Below are 295 nucleotides of genomic sequence, written 5' to 3' on the forward strand. Positions count from 1 at the left end.
CGTAAGAAAATTACAAGTAAGAAAATTACTTGTGGTGAAGGAAACTGTAGCGGACAAGGGAATGCTGAAGAATATTGTACAAGAAAAATCAACAAAATATACAAAACTCCATGGCCAAAAAGGTGACCGCATGAATGTAAAAAATACAGGAGACTCAGACTGCTGGAACATGGACTTTGGAATTTAAAAAGATCTTGGATAAAAGGAATGAGAACTTAAATGTCCATTAATAGCACACAGTTTTGGATTTATAGAAGAGAGGGTACGAGGGATGCAGCTTCCCAATAGAATACGT

At 36.3% G+C, this 295-nt stretch overlaps 1 protein-coding gene across 1 annotated transcript in view; it reads right to left on the reverse strand.

Annotated features, from left to right (window-relative positions):
* The window catches only part of LOC119591155 (class E basic helix-loop-helix protein 22-like), a 4,290-nt gene that overhangs the window by 3,463 nt on the left and 532 nt on the right, over window positions 1–295 (reverse strand). The window contains exon 2 of the mRNA XM_037939865.1: window positions 148–174. Within this exon, the coding sequence (XP_037795793.1) occupies window positions 148–174 (27 nt within the window). The remainder of the gene's footprint in view (window positions 1–147; window positions 175–295) is intronic.

This window comes from Penaeus monodon, chromosome 28, assembly GCF_015228065.2.
Source record: "Penaeus monodon isolate SGIC_2016 chromosome 28, NSTDA_Pmon_1, whole genome shotgun sequence".
Lineage (NCBI taxonomy): Eukaryota > Metazoa > Arthropoda > Malacostraca > Decapoda > Penaeidae > Penaeus > Penaeus monodon.